Here is a 20,279-nt window from a genome sequence, read left to right on the forward strand (position 1 = left end):
ACAGAGAAATGTTGGATCGTCGCAGTTTAAAACCATTGAGGATGAATTGGTGAAGGCACTGGTGAAGGCGGAGTGTATTCCAGAGAACCACGGTGATGATATGAGGAAAATGTCCTTTCAGAGGTGTGCAAGGACAGACAAGGTACCGTACGTAACTTCTTCACTGAGATACTGGGAAGCGCTCGTTCAATCGCAGAATTGTTACGGCGCAGGAGGAGGCCATTTGGCCCATCGTGTGTGCACTGGCTCTCCAAGCGAGGATCGTGACTTAGTGCCATTCCCCTGCCTTTTCCCCATACCCCCTGCACGTTGTCCAGTTACCTTGATCGTTGCTGCTGTGTAATGGTTAACTGTCAGACTCCTGCAGCCATTAATAAATACATTGTGGAGACTTTCTCATTTACATTTGACTGCATTGCAACAGCTCTGCCTCGTTAATTATTCACAGCTACAGCCAGTAATTATAGGACCCTGATCAGACTGCATTTAGAGTATCGTGCACAGACCTGCTCTATATTAGAGAGCCGCTGGAGAAAGTGTAAAAATGATTCACAAAGGATGGAACCAGGGCTGGGAGATTGCAGCTCCTGAGAAAACTTAAACAGCGTGGGATTTTGTTTCTTTAGAAAAGATAAAGATAAAAGATACCATCGAGGAGATCAGGGCCCGAAGCTTCCTGGCTCCCCTGTGTCACATATGAGGAGGGGGTTGCCCAAAAATGCACGGGGATTTCCCTCTCAGTGGTTCCAACATTAGGGTTTACCCGGCAATTGTCCAGAAGTGCTAACTTCTCCTGGACAATTATGCTGGGCTGGGAACCATCTGGCAAAGTGATTTAAACCGCTTCCGCGGCAGGTTCTGCCTGTTTTACACTGATCGTTACTCTGAAAACATTTAGGAGAAAAGGCACTTGTAACTTAAGAGTAACTGTTTAAGCAAGCAGACCGATCTTGCACAGGACATCCCACCACCACCATCAGCCCTAACCTCTAGCCCAACCCAAAACTGATAAACCGACTCCCTGCATCCTGGTCCAACTCCAGCACCCTCCTCCAGGTGTGCCCCCCCCCCCCCCCCCCCCCTCTCCCGAGAGCTAGTGCTGGAAAAAGGGGGCATATCTTTCCCCTCTGCTCTCCAGTTACTCCACGCCAGTGCTGCCGGGGACATGCTTCACTGCTCCAATCTCGCCCGGCTTGACTGCTGAGGAAGGTCAGATGAGACAGGGGCCAGGGTGAGTCCGTCCGGAGCGGCAATCTGCAGGTATTTATAGTTATGAATCGATTAGCTAGAGTAGGTGCGGCGAGAACATTTCCACTTGTGGGAGAATCCAAAACTCGTGGGCATAAACATCAGATAGTAACTAATGAATGCAGGAAATGAGGAGAAATATCTTCACTGAGAGAGCGATTCAGAAGTGGAAGTCACTCCTACAGGAAGTGGTTGAGGCAAATAACGTTGATCCATCCAGAAGGAAACTAGAGTACATGAGACGGTGGCACAGGGACAGCATGTTGGCACAGTGGTTAGCATTGCTGCCTCACAGCGCCAGGGACCCAGGTTCAATCCCTGGCTTGGGTCAGTGTCTGTGTGGAGTTTGCACGTTCTCCCCATGTCTGTGTGGGTTTCCTCCGGGTGCTCCGGTTTCCTCCCACACTCCAAAGATGTGCGGGTTAGGTTGATTGGCCATACTAAATTGCCCCTAGCAGGGTAAATGCATGGAGTTGCAGGGGGGGTGGGGAGTGGGGCCTGAGTGGGATTTGGTCAGTGCAGACTCGATGGGCCGAATGGCCTCCTTCTGCAGTGTAGGGATTCTGGGATTCTATTATTTTTTAGCGTTTAGATGAGCACTTGAAACACCATAGCATACAAGGCTACGGACCAGTGCTGGGAAATGGAATTACAGTAGATAATGAGCTTGATGGCCGGGGCAGACACAATGGGCCGAAGGGCCTCTTTATGCACTGTAAGACTGTTTGATTCTATCACCGTTCTGTAAGTTACCACAAAGAAATGGGCAGTAATGGCTCAGACTGGCTTCTCTTCCCAGCCTCCCTCCCCTCACAGGTAGAGGCTGCGTTTGACTCACCGATGACTCCCACGTTTATATCCTGAATTTGGGCATGCTTTTTCCCCTTGTTGTTGCTGGAAGAAATTATATATTTTTTGCAGGGGAAATATTGGGGGTAATTTCAGCTCACTCTCCGGGTGGGAATTCTATGGGATTGGGAAAATCCTGCTTGACGTTGCTTCTCTGTTGACCTCACTTTGATGGAAAGCTGACATGACAGCTGATCCTGTTACGCTCCCCATTATTGGGTTGAATCAAAATGACCCCAGAATATGGGAGACCAAACAGCCTTTCACTCTGTTTAAATACAAATGCTATTTGTTCTTTTCCAGGGCGTTTCCGCTGCCGGTCAAATCGTCTCCCTGAAACTCTGGCTCATCGATGACCTAGTGGATAAGATCAACGAACACCTCCCAACGGGCATTAAAATACTGGGTATGGACAGCTGCTCACTCCGAGCCTGTTTGTTGTGTATGTTGGATGCATCGTCCTTTAAGTGAGCATGTCATGTGACCCTTGGGGGGTTTTAAGGTGTGCCCGGGGACTGCTATGGGGCAGGGGAGTTGAGAGTGTGAAGCCAGCGGGATCTACGATAAGATACCTACATTTTCCCGACGCCTGTCTGGTGGATTGAGATGTTGTTGTACACCAAGGGAACAGAATATATTGAAGACTGGTGACGCAGATAGTGATCAGCGGTTCATAGGATCGGCACAGTGATTAGCGCTGCTGCCTCACAGCGCCAGGGACCTGGGTTCAATTCCCAGCTTGGGTCACTGTCTGTGCAGAGTCTGCACGGTCTCCCCGTGTCTGTGTGGGTTTCCTCCGGGTGCTCCGGTTTCCTCCCACGGTCTGAAAGACGTGCTGGTTAGGTGCATTGGCCATGCTAGATTCTCCCTCAGTGTACCCGAACAGGCGCCGGAGTATGGCGACTAGGGGATTTTCACACGTCATTGCAGTGTTAGCCTACTTGTGACACTAATAAATACACTTTAAACTGTCATTGAAGTACTACAACATCTCAATCCACCAGACAGGCGCCAGGAAATGCAGGTATTTTGCTACAGGGCCCGCTTGCTTCACACTCCAACTCCACTGTCCCCGGGCAGATCTTAAAACCCCCAAGGGTTACACAACATGCTCCCTTAAAGGGCTATGCACGCAACATACATGACATTGTTAACCTGGTATGAGAGTTTCTTTTAGACAGATTATTTCTGCGCAGTTGTGAATGTGTAAATAATTAATGTGGAGAGATGGTGCAAGGCAATGGTTATTTTAAATCATGTAGCAACATGTTAATTGCTGAATAATTGGTTTGAAGCCTCTCACTCAATGGGTAACCCAAGTTTTTCCTAACTTCTTGAGCCTCGTTGATCTTTATTTAAATATTCATTCATGAGGATGAGAGTGCAGCTGGTGAGGGCAGCATTCGGGGTGGATTCGGAAAGAATGTTCCCGATGGTGGGGGGAGTCCAGACTAGGGGGTCATAGTTTGATGATAAGGGGTAAACCTTTTAGAACTGAGATGAGGAGAAATTTCTTCACCCAGAGCGTGGTGAATGTGTGGAATTCACTCCCACAGAATGTAGTTGAGGCCAAAATGTTGTCTGATTTCAAGAAGATATTAAATATACCTCTTGGGGCTAAAGGGATATGGGGGAAAAGCAAGACCAGGATAGAGATTTTAAGGAACAGCCATGATCAAAATGAATGGCGGAGCAGGTTTGAAGGTTTAAATGGCCTACTCCTGTTTCTAGTTTCTATGTTTCTATTTATTCCTTGAGAAGGTGGTGGTGAGCTGCCTTCTTGAACCACTGTGGTCCATGTGGTGTAGGTACATCCACAGTGCTGTTAGGGAGGGAGTTCCAGGATTTTGACCCAGCGACAGTGAAGGAATGGCGGTGATGTACTTTCAAGGCAGGACGGTGAGTGGCTTGTGGGGGGAACTTGCAGGTGGTGGTGTTCCCATGTATCTGCTGGCCTGGAAAGCAGTGATTGCAGTTTTGGGAGGTGTTGATGAAGGAGCTTCGATCTGAAATGTGAACCCTGAGGAGTATAAATAAAGTTTCTACTCCTGCTTCTGTTATATGCGAGTATGAAGTCATAGCGGTACAGAAGAAGGCCATTCCTTCCATTGAATCCATGCCGGCTCTCTATAGAGCAATCCAGTCAGTGTCAGATATCAAGCTACAGATATTAATGGATATTGGTGCATTGATTTAGGATTTATTCACCAAAACCAGGCAATAGCTCTCTCCAAATCTCTCCCAAAATTCACCAGCAAATAACAAGTAACAGTGCAAATGAAGCTGTGTGACTTTGGCATTGAGGGCCAGGTTCTGAGACAGATGGACATCAGTTTATACATTTTTTATTAGGTTTATTTACTTAGTATAAAAAGGCAGAATATTTTTTAAAATATGAGAAACTAAATGTTGATGTTTAAAGAGACTTGGTTGTGTTGGTACAAGGAACACTGGGTCAACATGCAGGTACAGCAAGCAATTAGGAAGACAAATGGGCCATAATAGGATGCACTGTGTGACCTACCCCTGCTCCTGTAGAATGTAGTGTTACAGTCATAGCTAGGGTGTAGAGAAAGATCAACTTAATGCAAGGTAAGTCCATTCAAAAGTCTGACAGCAGCAGGGAAGAAGCTGTTCTTGAGTCAGTTGGTATGTGATCTCAGACTTTTGTTTCTTTTTCCCGACGGAAGAAGGTGGAAGAGAGAATGTCCGTGGTCCATGGGGTCCTTGATTATGCTGGCTGCTTTGCCGAGGCAGGGGGAAGTGTAGACAGAGTCACTGGATGGGAGGCTGGTTTGCGTGATGGATTGGGCTACATTCACAACCTTTTGTAGTTTCTTGTGGTCTTGGGCAGAGCAGGAGCCATACCAAGCTGTGATACAACCAGAAAGGTTGGGTTAGTCTTCTGTCTCACTTTCCCCCTCCAATCTCACATACCTTCCTTTCCCCAGTGTCCAACAATCAAGCAATCTCAATCTTGTATATATTTGATGACTGAGCATCCACTGGAGCAGAGAATTCCAAAATTGCCAACCCTTGGAGAGAAGGAGTTTCTCCTCAGCACTGTCCGAATGGTTGACCCCCTTATTCTGAGACTGTGAGCTCCAGTTCTAGACTTCCCCATCGGGGAAACGTCCTCTCTGCGTCCACCCTGCCAAACCCTTTCAGAGTTTTTTTTACGGTTCTGTGGGAACACCTATCATTCTTAATCACTCCCTTTTAGGACATCCCTCAACCTATGAATCAACCTGGTGAACCTTTGTTGCACACTCTCTAATGCAAGTATATAGGGGCGGCACGGTAGCACAGTGGTTAGCACTGCTGCTTTACAGCTCCAGGGACCTGGGTTCAATTCTCAGCTTGGGTCACTGTCTGTGTGGAGTTTGCACATTCTCCTCGTGTCTGCGTGGGTTTCCTCCAGGTGCTCCGGTTTCCTCCCACAGTCCAAAGATGTGCAGGTTAGGTTGATTGGCCAGGTTAAAAATTGCCCCTTAGAGTCCTGAGATGTGTAGGTTAGAGGGATTAGCGGGTAAATATGTGGGGGTAGGGCCTGGGTGGGATTGTGGTTGGTGCAGACTCGATGGGCCGAATGGCCTCCTTCTGTACTGTAGGGATTCTATGATTCTATGATCCTTCCTTGGATAAGAAAACCAAAACTGTATGCAGTACTCCAGGTTTGATTTTCTTTATTATTGTCACAAGTATTAGTATACAGTGAAAAGTATTGTTTCTTGCGCGCTATACAGACAAAGCATACCGTTCGTAGAGAAGGAAATGAGAGAGTGCAGAATGTAGTGTTACAGTCATAGCTAGGGTGAAGAGAAAGATCAACTTAATGCAAGGTAGGTCCATTCAAAAGTCTGGCAGCAGCAGGGAAGAAGCTGTTCTTGAGTCGGTTGGTACATGACCTCAGACCTTTGTATCTTTTTCCTGACAGAAAAAGGTGGAAGAGAGAATGACCAGGGTGCGTGGGGTCCTTAATTATGCCGGCTGCTTTGCTGACGCAGCGGGAAAGTGTAGACAGACTCAATGGATGGGAGGCTGGTTTGCGTGATGGATTGGACTACATTCACAACCTTTTGGAGCTCCTTGCGGTCTTGGGCAGAGCAGGAGCCATACCAAGCTGTGATACAACCAGAAAGAATGCTTTCTATGGTGCATTTGTAAAAGTTGGTGAGTCGTAGCTGACATGCCAAATTTCCTCAGTCTGAGAAAGTAGAGGCGTTGGTGGTTTTCTTAACTATAGTGTCAGAATGGGGGGACCAAGGCAGGTTGTTGATGATCTGGACACCTAAAAACGTGAAGCTCTCTACTTCATCCCCGTTGATGTAGCTAGTATTCTCACCAAAGCTTTTTGATATTCTCACCAAAGCTCTTTATACTTGCTGGAAGACTCACCCACTCATATTCCAACTCCCTTTTTAAAGAATTATGATTCATGTTATTCCTACTAGGCCCTTCTGAACGGTTTTCTACTACTGCAGCTTGACTTCCTTTTCCTTGAATTAATTATCTTTTATTATTGAGATGTTCTGCAATTAATAAATGTGTAACCGACCTTTCGAAAACAGCATTAGTGGCTTTCACATGTTCAGGAAGTTCCAAAGTGCTTTATAAGCAAGCAGCCAGTATTAACTGTGCTGGCATGAGGAGGAACTGGATGCAGAGTTTGAGTTTGAACTAGGGAGGGAGTCACAATGGTCGGTCTGCTTCCGAGCCTTCGAGATCAAAGTGTACATGTTGGCTTGATATGAGAAGTTCAAATATAGGGAGAATTGTGGCTGTTAAGGGGTTCAAAAGAAATGGTGTTTTGCTGTTAGATGTAATGCATATTCCTGTTCTCTCTGTGGACTGGTTTCCTCTGACGATTCATTGCTTTCTTCTTCAGGACTGAAGAGGGTAACTGGGAGATTCAACTCGAAGAACACCTGCGATGCTCGCACATACTTCTACATGCTCCCGACCTTTGCCTTCGCACACAAGGATGATGGCGGCGAGGAGAAGGAGTATCGCCTCAGTAGTGACGCGCTCGGCCATGTCAACAAGTTGTTGGCCAGTTACAAAGGCACCCACAACTTCCACAACTTCACATCCGGGAAGGGTCCCCGAGACCCCAGCGCAAAGCGGTACATAATGGAAATGTATTGCGAGAAACCTTTTGTGAGGCAAGGCATGGAATTTGCTGTCCTGAAGGTCAAGGGGCAAAGTTTCATGATGCATCAGATCAGGAAGATGATTGGTCTAGTGATTGCCGTGGTGAGAGGTTACGCTGCCGAATCCGTAATGGTTCGGAGCTGGGGTGAGGAGAAGGTGGATGTCCCCAAGGCTCCCGGACTGGGGCTTGTGCTGGATACGGTTCATTTCGAGAAGTACAACAACCGTTTTGGTAACGATGGAGTTCACGAGGCCTTGGAGTGGCAGGATGTTGAGGAAAAAATCATGGGATTTAAAGAGGATTATATCTACCCGACCATCGTCAAGACTGAAATCGAGGAGCAGTCCATGGCCAGTTGGCTGAGTACTTTACCAATTCATGATTTTAGTGCCACAGCTTCAGGAGTTGTGTTAAATGAGAATCACTCAAAGGTAACAACTACAATCCATTCTTCTATTGAGACATTTTACAACAGAGAGAAATGAAAACAAGATTTTATTTCATTGGGTCTCGGTTTAACAAATTTCTTTCAGCGATTTAAAATATTTTTGCCTGGAGTTTTCAAGATATTGCCCACCTTATTGGCAGGAAGCATTAATGCCACCCATAATCTGCATACCGATCTAGAACAAACACGCACAAGCGCACAGATTTTAAGTGTCAATATAGTTGCTTTACTTGGATTCTAATAAATTGGCCATTAACAAGATGTATTAACACCTAACTATCTGTCTTTCCATTCTTACCAGTACAGCTCCCATGTTGTACATGAATCAAAATTCCCCTCAATTTCAAATAAAGTGACATTTGAAATCTTGAGAGATTTTCCAGATGATGCGAGGTTTCGGTGGAGTAAATATTCCCTCAGACAAGTCAGTAACTGGAGGTCATGAATTCAAAATCGTTGGATAATTGTCCGCTGGGGTACTGAGAATTTTTTTCACTGAGTTGTCAGGATTTGGAACTCCCTACCTATAAAGTCAACAGAAACTGATTCCATAAATAAATTTAAAAGGGGAGTTGGAAAAAAAATAAAGTAAAGTTTATTTATTAATCACAAGTAGGCTCACATCAACACTGCAATGAAGTTACTGTGAAAATTCCCTAGTTGCCACACCCCGGCACCTGTTCGGGTACACTGAGGGAGAATTTAGCATGGCCAATGCACCTAACCAGCACGTCTTACAGATTGTGGGGGGAAGCCAGAGCACCCGGAGGAAACCCACGCAGACACAGGGAGAACGTGCAGACTCCCCATGCTGGGAATTGAACCCGGGTCCCTGGCACTGTGAGGCAGCAATGCTGACCACTGTGCTGACATGACTTTGATGGACTTGGAGGCTTACGGAATCACGAGTGTTTGTTTCCAGACCCCGGGCAGGATTTACCGCCCAACCCGCTGCATGTTTCACGGGGGCGGAGGGATCCTGCCATTGGCCGGTGGCGGGATCTTCTGGTTTTCCGTTGAATGAACCTCTCGCCGCTGTGAAACCTGCGGCAGGAGGTGCGCCATCGACAGGACTGGAAAATCCCACTGGCCTGACCCGCTGGGAGGTTCAGGCCCTAGAGTGAGCTTTCAATTGAGGAGGAAATAATTAAATTGTTGATCATGGGCAAGAAGTGTTTTATTTTAATGAGGAGTGTGAATGGCCAAATGAAAATTGCCCCCAAAGCAGAACATGCTTTTAATTTCCTCCTGTTGAAAATCATCCTGTTGAAAATCATCCTGTTGAATGAAGTTTTTTGCCAAGCATCTCTTGAACATGTTGGCACATTTACTGACTGAAAAACTGGGTTGCTATTTTATATTGCAGTCCGACACAAAATAAAGGAATTGCATTGATATAGTGACCCTCATGACCTCAGGATTTCATAGAATCCGTACAGTGTTGATGGTCTGCACTAATTCTCCAACAAAGCATCTTACCCAAGCCCTGCCCATTACCCCACGTATTTACCCTGCTAATCCCCCTAGGGGCACTAAGGCAATTTAGCATGGCCAATCCACCTAACCTGCACATCTTTGGACTGTGGGAGGAAACTGGAGCACCCGGAGGAAACCCACGCAGACACGGGGAGAATGTGCAAACTCCACACAGACAGTGACCCAAACCGGGAATTGAACCCAGGTTCCTGGTGCTGGGAGGCAGCAGTGCTAATCACTGTGCCATCCCGTCCAACACGCACATACACACATTTTTGAAGTGAAGTTACTGTTGTAAGTATGGAAACATGGAGGTCAATCTGCACCCATCAACAGAAAAGTGATGAAGATTAGATCATCTATTTAAATTATGTTGGTTAGAGGATAACTACTGGCTGGGACACAGTGCGAGTTACAGCTGTTTTCTCTTCACCTGTTGTCAGACCTGCAGTAGCGGTGATGCTCTGATCAATGGCTTTTGTGTGGGGTGTGGTCAGGTAAACATAGAATCCCGACAGTGCAGAAAACGGCCCTTCAAGCCTGCACCGACAGCAATCTCACCCAGGCCCTGTCCCTGTAACCCCACGTATTTACCCTTGCTGACACTAAATGGCAGTTTAGTATGGCCAATCCACCTAACCTGCACATCTTTGGACTGTGGGAGGAAACGGGGAGAACATGCAAATTCCACATAGACAGTGGCCCAAGACCAGAATTGAACCCAGGTCCCTTATGCTGTGAGGCAGCAGTGCTAATCGTTATAGCATCGTGCTGCGCTTGATAATAAGAATTCGGTAAAAACATTTAAGTTAACTCCCTATGAGCACCCGGTGGAAACCCATGCAGACACTAGGAGAATGTGCAGACTCCACACAGACAGTGACCTGAGGCCGGAATTGAACCCAGGTCCCTGGCGCTGTGAGGCTGCAGTGCTAACCACTGTGCCGTCACCCTTTTTTCCATGTGGGGGACACAATCATGGACCTGGCTTACAACCGCCTATAATTAAACCAATTTATGAATTATTGTAACCTTGAGATCTCTTGCGTTGGAATAATTTTTATCTTAAATTATGAAAAGTTCAGTTCTTTTTGCCTGAGTAGTAAGAGTTTGACATGTTTCAGTGACTGATGGAGAAACATTTATTCCTCTCTTTTTTCCCCCCCCCCCTGTTTTCAGGTGGGTACAGATTTGGACGAGGGCAGTGATGGAGGCGACTCTGACTGAGCTGGCGGTTTGTGTCGGACAATCGAGCCTGCTTCCTCAGCCAACTGGTGGGAACCGAGGGTGAAGGAAACAGGACAGCGGTTGGATCTTTCTCCTCTCCGGTGTTTGTGCAAGACTCGACTACCCTGGAAAGTGAGAAGGGGCCTCAAGTTGTCGAGATTGTTTTTAAAAATTCAATCGAATCTTGAAAAAGACAGTTTGCTTTGCTGTGTACCTCTTCCTTTGATTCTTCTTTGGTTTGTAATTATTGCTCGGATGGAAGTTCAAAGGAGCAATAAGATGGGAGGGGAAAAGCAAATTACCGCGGATGCTGGAATCTGAAAGAAAAACAGGAAATGCTGGAAAATTCTCAGCAGGTCTGACAGCATCTGTGGGGAGAGAATAAAGCCAATGGTTTGGAATTTTATCCCACCCGCCAAGGGATTCAGAATGGGCAAGGAGTGGACAATGGGAATGTCCGTTGACCTCGGGCAGGATTTTCTGGTTTCTGGATGAGTGAGGCCATAAAATCCCGCCCCCTTGTTTCGAGTCTGGATGACACTTCCGTCGACGAAGTGTCCAAACTCGAAATGTTGGTTCTGTTCTCTCTCCACAGGTGCTGTCAGATCTGCTGAGATTTTCTAGCATTTTCTGTGTTTGTGTAAGATTGGAGGAGTTTGTTTTCTATTCAATCTATCCCCCGTTACCCTCTGGTGGAGAATGGGGGTACAGGATACGAGACACATGGAATGGGGTTGCACAGAAGGAGACCACTTGGCCCTGTTGTGACTGCGTCAGTTCTTAAAGGGCTATTTAATTAGTCCCACTCCCCTGTTCAGAACTCTGCGAATCTTTCTCCAAGCGTTTATGCAATTTCCTTTTGAAAATTACTGCTGAATCCTTATTTTATGTAAAAAATAAACTCAGCTGACTGTGGGAACAGTCAAATTCCAGGGACAATTTCAGTCTTCACTGTTGCTCCAGTAATCATGTCTTACAATAATGTTACTCCCATTTACTGGTAGAATAACGGATCTGTGAATGACCCCCGCACAGCCAAAGCTTTATTGTATCTGGATTTCGGGATTGTGTCGCTGTGCGGCAGTTAAGCTGATGTGTTATTTTTTAAAAATAATAAATGTGAAACAGGTTCACCCAAAATACATTCCACAATTTTTAAAGAAATGATATTTCAATCTTTTCCAGGATATTTTATTCTGTAATTTTAAATCTGCGTCTTTGTTCAGGGGAGGTGTGAGGGGAGCGATATAAAAGTGTCCAGAGGGTGGTGAGTATCTGGAACGAGCTGCCAGAGGTAGTAGTAGAGGCGGGTACAATTTTGTCTTTTAAAAAGCATTTAGATAGTTACATGGGTAAAATGGGTATAGAAGGATATGGGCCAAATGCGGGTAATTGGGACTAGCTTAGTGGTTTTAAAAAAAAAAGGGCGGCAGGAAAAGTTGGGCCGAAGGGCCTCTATGACTCTGTGACTATGGCATTCAGCTTTGAAACCATTGATTAGTTCATGGTTGATTTACCAGCCTTTGATCCGTATTCCTTGCAGATACCATCTGCCCTATCCAAAACCTCGTGATCCCATGGGAGAGCTGAGAAACGAGATTAAAAACCTGGACCAATTTGGGAAGAACAAATTTGGGAAATTTTTTATGACTCCATTGCGGCAATCAAAATTAATCTGGGACATCACTTTGTCCTTGATAGGGTCCCATATAGAGTTTTTAAGGGGCTTGACAGAATAAATGCTGAGAGGATGTTTCCCCTCATGGGAGAGTCTAGGACCAGAGGGTATTTAAATTTTATTTATTAGTGTCACAAGTAGGCTGACATTAACACTGCAGTGAAGTTGCTGTGAAATTCCCCTAGTCGCCACAGTCCGGCGCCTGTTCGGGGACACCCTGAGGGAGAATTAAGCATGGCCAATACACCTAACCGGTGAGTTTTATGGGCAGCCTGGACAAATACATGAATAGGATGGGAATGGAGGGATATGGTCCCCGGAAGGGTAGGGGGTTTTAGTTCAATCGGGCAGCATGGTCAGTGCAGGCTTGGAGGGCCGAAGGGCCTGTTCCTGCACTGTAATTTTCTTTGTTCTTTGTCTTTCGGACTGTGGGGGGGAAACCGGAGCACCCGGAGGAAACCCACGCAGTCACGGGGAGAACGTGCAGACTCCGCACAGACAGTGACCCGAGCTGGGAATTGAACCCAGGTCCCTGGCATTGTGAGGCAGCAGTGTTAACCGCCCTGCTGTCCTGTGCCACTGTGCTGACGTAGCGTGGGATTTTACAGCCTTGCTCGGGCGAGACCGGAAATTCCTGCCCGAGGTCAATGGAGATTTCCGTTGTCGGACCCTCGCCCGCTCCGATTCCTTGGCGGGTGAGGTGGTAGAGTTGTGGTCGGAGAGTAATGGGGTGCCAATTTAAGACTGGGATGAGGAGGAATTTCTTCTCTGAGGGTTGTGAGTCTTTGGAACTTGCTGCAGAGAGCTTTGGGGGCAGAGTCCTTGTGTATATTTAAGGCTGAAATAGATAGATTTTTGATCAGTAAGGGAATCCAGGGTTATGGGGAAGTAAAGTTTATTAGTCGCAAGTATGTTTACATTAACACTGCAATGAAAATCTGTGAAAATCCAATTGCCACACTCCAGCGCCTGTTCGGGTACACTGAGGGAGAATTTAGCATAGCCAATCCAACTAACCAGCGCGTCTTTCAGACTGTGGAAGGAAACTGGAGGAAACCCATGCAGACACGAGGAGAATGTGCAAACTCCACACAGACAGTGACCCAAGCTGGGAATCGAACCTCGGTCACTGGTGCTGCAAGGCAGCGGTGCTAACCACCGTGCCACCCCACCGTGCCACCCCACCGTGCTGCCCCGGGAAAGGACAGGAAAGAGGACATGAGGAATGGCGGATCAACTACGATGCTATTGAATGGTGGGAGCAGGCTCAAGGGGCCGAATGGCCTACTCCTGTTCTTATTTCTTATGATCAGATAATTTCTAGCACTGCATATCCTTTAGTACCAGGTGATCTCTGCCCGAGCCAGAAACTGCTCCACCTGCTAATTCCGCAAATTGATGCCGGAGTGGGAGCCAGCCGCCTCTGTCAGAGATAAACAGCGGGAAGCTTATGGATAATCCGGAGTTTACACTGGATTGACATCAATCTCCTGTGATTCTCCTCTCAGCAGCTGCATACAAACCTCTGCCGCTGATAAATTGGTGAACACCATTTCAGATTTGCGAATTTCCAATTTGAGTAAACATGGCCTTGGGCATCGCAAACGTTCACTGCTCATTATCAAGTCCTGCATGTCGACTGCACTGCACCGAGCGGGTACGTTGCACTGAGAGTATCGGAGCTTTTATGTTTGCAGTAAGAATAGTAAACTGTCGCCATGATCCGGCCTGTTCTCCATGTTGATTTGCCTAAAACTCCAAGGTAGGGGAAAAATGAATCCAACCAACCGTGAAATTGGAGCAGCCATGAGATCAACCAATAAAATTGCCTTTCTTGTTTCTGGAGCAAATATTGAATACAAAGTGAATTGTTGATGGTGATTTTCCACAGCTGGAACGTCACTGGCTATATTTCTCCCCAAAACCCCTCTGTCCTTTTTCATAAATTCATAAGATATAGGAGCAGAATTAGGCCATTCTGTCCATTAAATCCGCTCTGCCATTCGATCATGGCTGATACGCTCCTCATCTCCATTCTCCTGCCTTCTCCCCGTAACCCTTCAACCCGCCACCAATTAAAAATCTGTCTAACTCCTCCTTTACTCACTGTCCCAGCATCCACTGCACTTTGGGGGAGTGAATTCCACAGATTCACAACCCTTTGGGAGAAGTAGTTTCTCCTCAACTTTCTTTTAAATTTGCTACCCCTTATCCTAAGACTATGACCTCTCGTCCTAGGATGCCCCACAAGAGGAAGCATCCGCTCCACGTCAACCTTATCCATACCTTTTATCATCTTGTATATCTCAATTTGATCTCCCCTCATTCTTCTAAATTCCAGAGACTATCGGCCTAAACTGTTCAATCTCTCTTCATATGACAAACCCCCTTTATCCACTCTGAACGAATGATCCAATTAATCCCACTCCTCACTCCCCTTTATCCATCGCTCTGCAAACTTTTCCTTTTCAAATATTTGTGCAAATCCTTGAAAAGTACGAGTGAATGGGCAGCACGTTCCAGATCACAACTCCCTATACTTAATAAAATAATTCTCCTCATCTCCCCCTGGTTCTTTTTCTAACACCTTCAGTCAGTGTCCTCTGAATGCTGACTTACCTGTCGGCAGAAACAGTTTGTTAAATGTGGTAATGTGTGTCAAGTTACTTTGATAATTGACTAATGAGGAACGATCACACATGGACATTGAACACATCTTTGTCTCTTGTTTTAATGTTTATTTATCAAGGTCACAAGTAGGCTTACATTAACACTGCAATGAAGTTACTGTGAAAATCCCCTAGTCGCCACACTCCGGTGCCTGTTCGGGTGCACTGAGGGAGAATTTAGCACGGCCAATGCACCTAACCATCTTTCGGACTGTGGGAGGAAACCAGAACACCCGGAGGAAACCCATGCAGACATGGGGAGAACGTGTGAACTCCACACGGAGAGTAACCCAAGGCTGGGAATTGAACCCGGGTCTCTGGCGCTGTGAGGCAGCAGTGCTAACCACTGTGCCACCCTGGCAAATGTAGCTGTTCCTAATGCGCAGGGTATGTGAGGGACATAAACCTCAGTGAATACAGACTGAGAATTATTCTGTAAAAGAGTAAATAAATCCAAGCTGGATTAAAGGTTTCTTACTCTGGCCTTATTAAGATGGGGAGATGCCGGCGTTGGACTGGGGTAAACACAGTAAGAAGTCTCACAACACCTTTAACTTTAACCTGGTGTTGTGAGACTTCTTCCTTATTAAGATGCAGAAAGGCATCAGCTGGAGTAGAGAATCCTTTAATTCTGTCGCTGAAGTTCACTTTGTACTGTATACACCCACTGAGGATTGCTGAACCCTGTACACTGCTGAATTTAGGCTATGCTGTAGGTTACAAAGAAACTTTGATTCCAGATGTTGTATTCATAGAATCCCTACAGTGCAGAAAGAGGCCATTCAGCCCATCGAGTCTGCACTGACTCTCTTCATTCCACCCAGGCCCTTCCCACCGCCTTATCTCTGTAATCCCGTTCATTTACCATGGCCAATCCATCTAACCTTCATATGCCTGGACACTATGGGACAATTTAGCATGGCCAATCCACCTAACCTGCACATGTTTGGACTTTGGGAGGAAACCGGAGCACCCGGAGGAAACCCACACAGACACGGGGAGAATGTGCAGATTACACGCAGACAGGGAAGGTAGTGGTATTGTTGCTGGACTAGTAATTCAGAGACCCAGTGCAATGCTCTGGAGACCTGGATTCAAATCCCACCATGGCAGATGGTGAAAATTGAATTAAATAAAAATCTGGAATTAAACGTCAAATGATGACCATGAAACCATTGTCGATTGTTGTAGAACCCCATCTGGTTCACTAATGTCCTTTAGGGAAGGAAATCAGTTCAAAATTGATTTATTATTGTCACAAGTAGGCTTACATTAACACTGCAATGAAGTTACTGGGAAAATCCCCTAGTCACCACACTCCGACGCCTGTTCGGGTACACTGAGGGAGAATTTAGCACAGCCAATGCACCCTAACCAGCACGCCTTTCAGACTGTGGGAGGAAACCGGAGCACCCGGAGGAAACCCACGCAGACATGGGGCGAACGTGCAAACTGCGCACAATGACCCAAGCCAGGAATCGAACACAGGACCCTGGCATTGTAAGGCAGCAGTGCTAACCACTTTGCCACAGTGTTAAAAAAAAGACTCAACTGTAAATGTATTTCCAAGGCAGTTGTCACATGATAGGAACCTCGGAAATAGGAGTGAGCCCCACCCTGTCATTAAACTAGATCATGGTTGATCATCCATCTTCATATTCAAACACCCATCCCCACATTCCTTGATATCTATAATATCTAGAAATGTATCAATCTCTGACTTTAATTTACTCAACGACTGAACATCCATAGCCCTCTAAGGCAGAGAATTCCATAAATTCACCAACCTCAGAGTGAAGAAATTCTTCCTCATCTCAGTCCTAAAGGCCGAGCTCTTTCTGAAACTGTGTTCCCTTGTTCTCGACCACCCAGCCAGGGGAAACATCCTTCCTGCACCTACCCTGTTGAGCCCTTTAAGAATCTTGCACGCTTCAATGAGATCACCCCTCATTCTTCTAATCTCCAGTGAATACAATCTTCTCAATCTCTCCTCACAGGACAACTCTGCCATCCCAGGAATCAGTCTGGTGAACCTTGATTCCACTCTCTCTGTGACAAGTATTTCCTTCCTTGGTGACCAAAATTGTACCCAGTACTCCAGGTGCGGTCTCACCAAGACTCTTAAACAATGGCAGCAGATTTTACTCCTGGATTCAAATCCTCTTGCAATAAAGGCCAACATACCATTTGTCTTCCCAATTGCTTATTGCACCTGCATATTAGCTTTCAGTGACACGTGAACATCCAGGTCCCTTTGGACACTTCCAAATCTCTCATTTCAGAGGTTCTCTGTATTTCTCTTTTCCAAAGTGGATAACTTCACATTTTCCCCATTATATTCCATCTGCCATGTTCCAAGCTTTAGAAACACTAGGTGTTTTTGAATTTGAATCATCGCTGTCTCCCAATCTATCTTTGCTGATTTCTTTTCAGTCTTTCTTTATTGTTCTCTCACCTTCCATGTCTTCCTGGTGTGTTTGGTATTGGGGAACCTGGTAATGAACCCACTTGCCTTCATCACATCATAGTGTGTAAGCTAACCATGGGAAAGGCGGAGGAGTAAAACGGTGAATAACGGTAAAACTGGGTACAATTTTGGTCACCAAGGAAGGAAATACTTGTCATAAAACCTAAAAATAAATTTAAAAGGGGAGCTATATTTTCGATAAACTCGTAAAATTAGCTTAGGAATCTGTGATGACTAATGAGGTTGGCCTGCTAGAGTATGAGCTCCCTGATGAGTCCGTGTGGGCCAGTGGCGCAATGGATAACGCATCTGGCTACGGATTAGAAGAGTCTAGATTCAACTCCTGCCTGACACGTTGGCAATTATCAGCGACAGCTCCCTGATGAATCCTGACACAAAATGAGTTTCCTGATGAGTGCTAATTGAGGGACCAATCAGGGAGTCTCATGCTCCCTATTTAAAGCAGGTGTGTCAGTCTCTCTGCCTGCTATAGCAGGAAGGCAAAAAGGAGAGAGTGAGAGCGCTCTATTATGTAATATTGTTGTAAATAATGAAGCACTGGGTGACGGGACCTTCGCCTCCGTGGAGTTATTTCAGAATCTCATAAATTTAGGCTGAGATTCAGAGAGAGAAACAAAATGGCAGAAGAAAACAATCAGGAATGGGGAATTGCAAGGTCCGAAATTCAATCTGTTTTTTTTGACGAAAATAGCAAACTAATTAAGAAAAGGAAATGATAGCAAAAGGCTCCGACCCTGAAGCTTCAGATGGAATACAGAAACATTGGTGGAGAAAACAGGCAAAACATAAACCTGAAACGGCAAGAGTCATTTTAGCTGCCATTACAAAAAATTGTTTAGCCAAAGAAGCAAGAGAGGAAGAAGCAGAACTTTAAAAATCGCAACAGGAAAAACAAGATTAGGATAATAAAAGAAATTCAGGAAATTGTCAAAAGTACAGATTTAGAAACAGATATCTCATCTTCAAAAAGTTCATTTCCTGAATGGAAGAGTCTAGTGTAGGATGGCAGGTGGGTTGAGTGTCTTGTTCTTAAACCCTGAACCTCACCTTTGGTTTATGATATAGTCCAGGTCAGTATTGGATAAGGGGGATTATGGAAACACAGAAAATAGGAGCAGGAGGAGGCCATTCGGCCCTTTGAGCCTTTTCTGCTGCTCGTTATGATCATGGCTGACCATCCAACTCAATAGCCTGATCAGGCCTCCCCCCCCCGCCCCCCAAATCCTTTGATCCCCTTTGCCTCGTGTTATATCTAACTACTTCTTGAAAACATACAGGGGGTGATTTTCCCATCCCACTGTGCTGCTTTATTTTAGCGCAGCGAGCTGGGAGACTCTAATGGGGACCGTTTAGCAGGCTCCCCGCTGGGCACCCAATCCTCCATGCGTATCCCAGTGCCGGGTTTCCAGCACCGTCAGCTCCGCGCCAGAAATCGGTGCGGAGCCACATAAAATATTGTGATGGTCATTTACATGCTATTTAAATATCATTAGCGGGCCCGGGTCTGAACTCTCCATGCCGCTAGCCTCTCTACCCCCCCAGCAGGATTATTTCACTCCAGTGGGGTGTACTGTAGCTCCCTGCTTGAGGGGACCTGGCGGCCCCACCCTGCTGGAGTGAAGGGGGGGGTGATCAAAGCCCCTCAGAGAGTTGGGCGGGGGGGGGGGCCCCCCCCCCGGCATTGCCGCCTTGGCAGTGCTAGCCTGGGCCCCCTGGCACTGCCCAAGGGGCAAAGTGCCAGTGCCCAGGGAGCACCTTGGCACTGCCCATCAGGCATAGGGCAGTGCCAAGGGGGCAGGACCTAATTGGGATGCAGCCTGATTTTGGGGGCGGATCCTCTGGGGGCAATCGGTGGTGGGGGGGAATCCCGCTGCCACTCTGCAGTCAGAATTGGTGGGGGAGTGAGGGAGGCCAGCAATTGGGGCTGGCCATTCGAGGGGGGGGGGGGGCGGGCGGGGGGGCAGCCAGCTGAGAGGGTTGGAGCTGCAGGGGGGGTCGGGACTGCCGGTGGGGGGGGTGGGGTTGGGGTTGGAGTTGGGCCTGGAGTGTGTTAGGGGAGCCAGCCATCAGGCTGTGTGGGGAGGTTGGGGAGGGGCGGGGGGGGGGGGCAGTTCATGGGGCTGGCCAGCGATCAGGAGACCAGTAGACAGGGGCCACTGTGCATGCGCCAATCTCAGCACTGACAGATCGGCGCGCGCACAGTAGCCCACTCAGCACTGTGCTGCCGGCCTCTCCAGTGGGAATAGGCCTCGCAGACAGATTTTTGGAGTGATTTACGCTAGCGCACTCTGCAGTGCACAGAGTGTGGGAGATTCATTGAAACTCCCGCTGAAAAAACCCAGCGTGATTGACTCCAGTTTTTACGCGAATTTGACACTTCGAGAATCCCACGCACAATGTTTTGGCCTCAACTGCTTTCCGTGGTAGTGAATTCCACAGGCTCACCACTCTCTGGGTGAAGAAATTTCTCCTCATCTCTGAAAGGTTTACGCTGTATCCTGACCCCTGGTTCCGGACTCCCCCCGCCATCGGGAACATCTTTCCTGCATCTATCCTGTCTAGTCCTGTTAGAATTTGATAGGTTTCTATGAGATTCCCCCTCATTCTCCTGAACTCATTCGAGCGAATACAATCCTAAATGACTCAATCTCTCCTCATACGTCAGTCCCGCCATTCCAGCAATCAGGCTGGTACACGTTGGAGCTGAAATGCAAAACAATTGGACAGCAATGTTAACCTCAAACCCATGTTTTTTTTTCACTCTTAACTAAAGGTTTCATTCTTTTGTCCACCTTCTTTGTTGTCCTTAGATTTTCCCAGATCTCCCACTGAGCAGTTCCTGAGATTCTGCCGGGTTTTTCTTCACTTGAGATTTGGTCCACGATCCCACCGTGTTCCACACAATCCAGTTGGAGAGTTGGCTCCTCATTGTTCTGTCACGTCAGTGATTATCAAGAAAAGGTTAAGGATCCATTTTGGTCCAATGAAATCAATGTGTTGACAAAGATTGTTCCTAAAAAGAGTTAGAAAGTGCCTGCTGG

At 46.7% G+C, this 20,279-nt stretch overlaps 1 protein-coding gene across 5 annotated transcripts in view; it reads left to right on the forward strand.

Moving 5' to 3' along the window:
* pus1 (pseudouridine synthase 1) overlaps positions 1-11,560 on the forward strand; it is a 19,073-nt gene extending 7,513 nt beyond the window's left edge. For all 5 annotated transcript variants that reach the window (XM_078227153.1, XM_078227151.1, XM_078227149.1 and 2 more), the window contains exons 3-6: positions 5-142; positions 2,401-2,503; positions 6,986-7,683; positions 10,356-11,560. In XM_078227153.1, the coding sequence (XP_078083279.1) occupies positions 5-142; positions 2,401-2,503; positions 6,986-7,683; positions 10,356-10,403 (987 nt within the window). In that variant the 3' untranslated portion in view covers positions 10,404-11,560. The remainder of the gene's footprint in view (positions 1-4; positions 143-2,400; positions 2,504-6,985; positions 7,684-10,355) is intronic.
* Positions 11,561-20,279: the final 8,719 nt, after the last annotated feature.

Source organism: Mustelus asterias, chromosome 13 (assembly GCF_964213995.1).
Source record: "Mustelus asterias chromosome 13, sMusAst1.hap1.1, whole genome shotgun sequence".
NCBI classification, from domain to species: Eukaryota; Metazoa; Chordata; class Chondrichthyes; order Carcharhiniformes; family Triakidae; genus Mustelus; species Mustelus asterias.